General features: G+C 39.6%; 1 protein-coding gene across 1 annotated transcript in view; it reads right to left on the bottom strand.

Annotated features, from left to right (window-relative positions):
- CUNH7orf31 (chromosome unknown C7orf31 homolog) overlaps window positions 1–569 on the bottom strand; it is a 62,260-nt gene extending 61,691 nt beyond the window's left edge. Inside the window, exon 1 of the mRNA XM_007946497.1 lies at window positions 436–569. Within this exon, the coding sequence (XP_007944688.1) occupies window positions 436–569 (134 nt within the window). The remainder of the gene's footprint in view (window positions 1–435) is intronic.
- Between the last annotated feature and the right edge of the window lie 300 nt (window positions 570–869).

Here is an 869-nt window from a genome sequence, read left to right as displayed (position 1 = left end):
AACAACAACCAGTATATTACAGGGAATTTGACAGAGCAAAAATTTAGGAAGCAGCTATGAGCAACAAATTCTGGGACTGATTATTTTTGAGTAGATGGTGTTAGGACATGATTGGGAACCACTACACTGGCTTCCTCTACCAAAAAAAAAAAAAAAACAAAACAAACTTTGATGAAAACAGATTAATTTCCAAATGAACTGGCCATTTCTAAAGTTTTAGGATTTGGTATCTGCCTTTCAATAGTACACACCAACTTACTTTTCACTAAATTCCTACTTAACAGCTGCAGACACTTTAAAGTTCAGCTCATTGTTATGTTTTATGATATGATAAACAGAAAAGGCCTGTAAGGATAGATGGGTTTTCTTACATACAAAATACACTGATACATTAAAATCCTTTTTCTTGTTTGCTTCTCTTGTTTTTGTTTTTACCTGTCCTCTGAGGCAGTTGGGCGAGCACATGTTTGTAGTGGAGTGTGTATTTCATTGGAGCTAAAGGTGTCTGACAGGAGGTCAGCTCCTTCAAGCTCCCCGCAACAGCAGGACTTTCCCCGAATTACCTCCATACTTCTTGACTAAAATGGTACCGATCTGGAAAAGAAAAGGAGGGCACACTTGGTTTGGGACTCAACCGACTGGATCACTACCACACTAACCCTCTCTCAGGGCAGGCAGGAAAGACACTTTGTCCTGCTGAACTGTTCAAGCCACTGCAGCACAGATCTGAGGCTTCCTTCCTCATCAAACGTCTGCAACGGACTGGACTCTCAGAGATCACTGCAGGAACAAAGCAATTTAACGAACTTCTTTGAAAATGAATTTCAACTGAAACAACTCCATAAAATGGAAGATGTTTTTAAATAGAC

Source organism: Orycteropus afer, unplaced genomic scaffold (assembly GCF_000298275.1).
Source record: "Orycteropus afer afer isolate SDZICR_OR568_19922 unplaced genomic scaffold, OryAfe1.0 scaffold00008, whole genome shotgun sequence".
Lineage (NCBI taxonomy): Eukaryota > Metazoa > Chordata > Mammalia > Tubulidentata > Orycteropodidae > Orycteropus > Orycteropus afer.
This window is presented reverse-complemented; position numbering and strand designations above follow the sequence as displayed.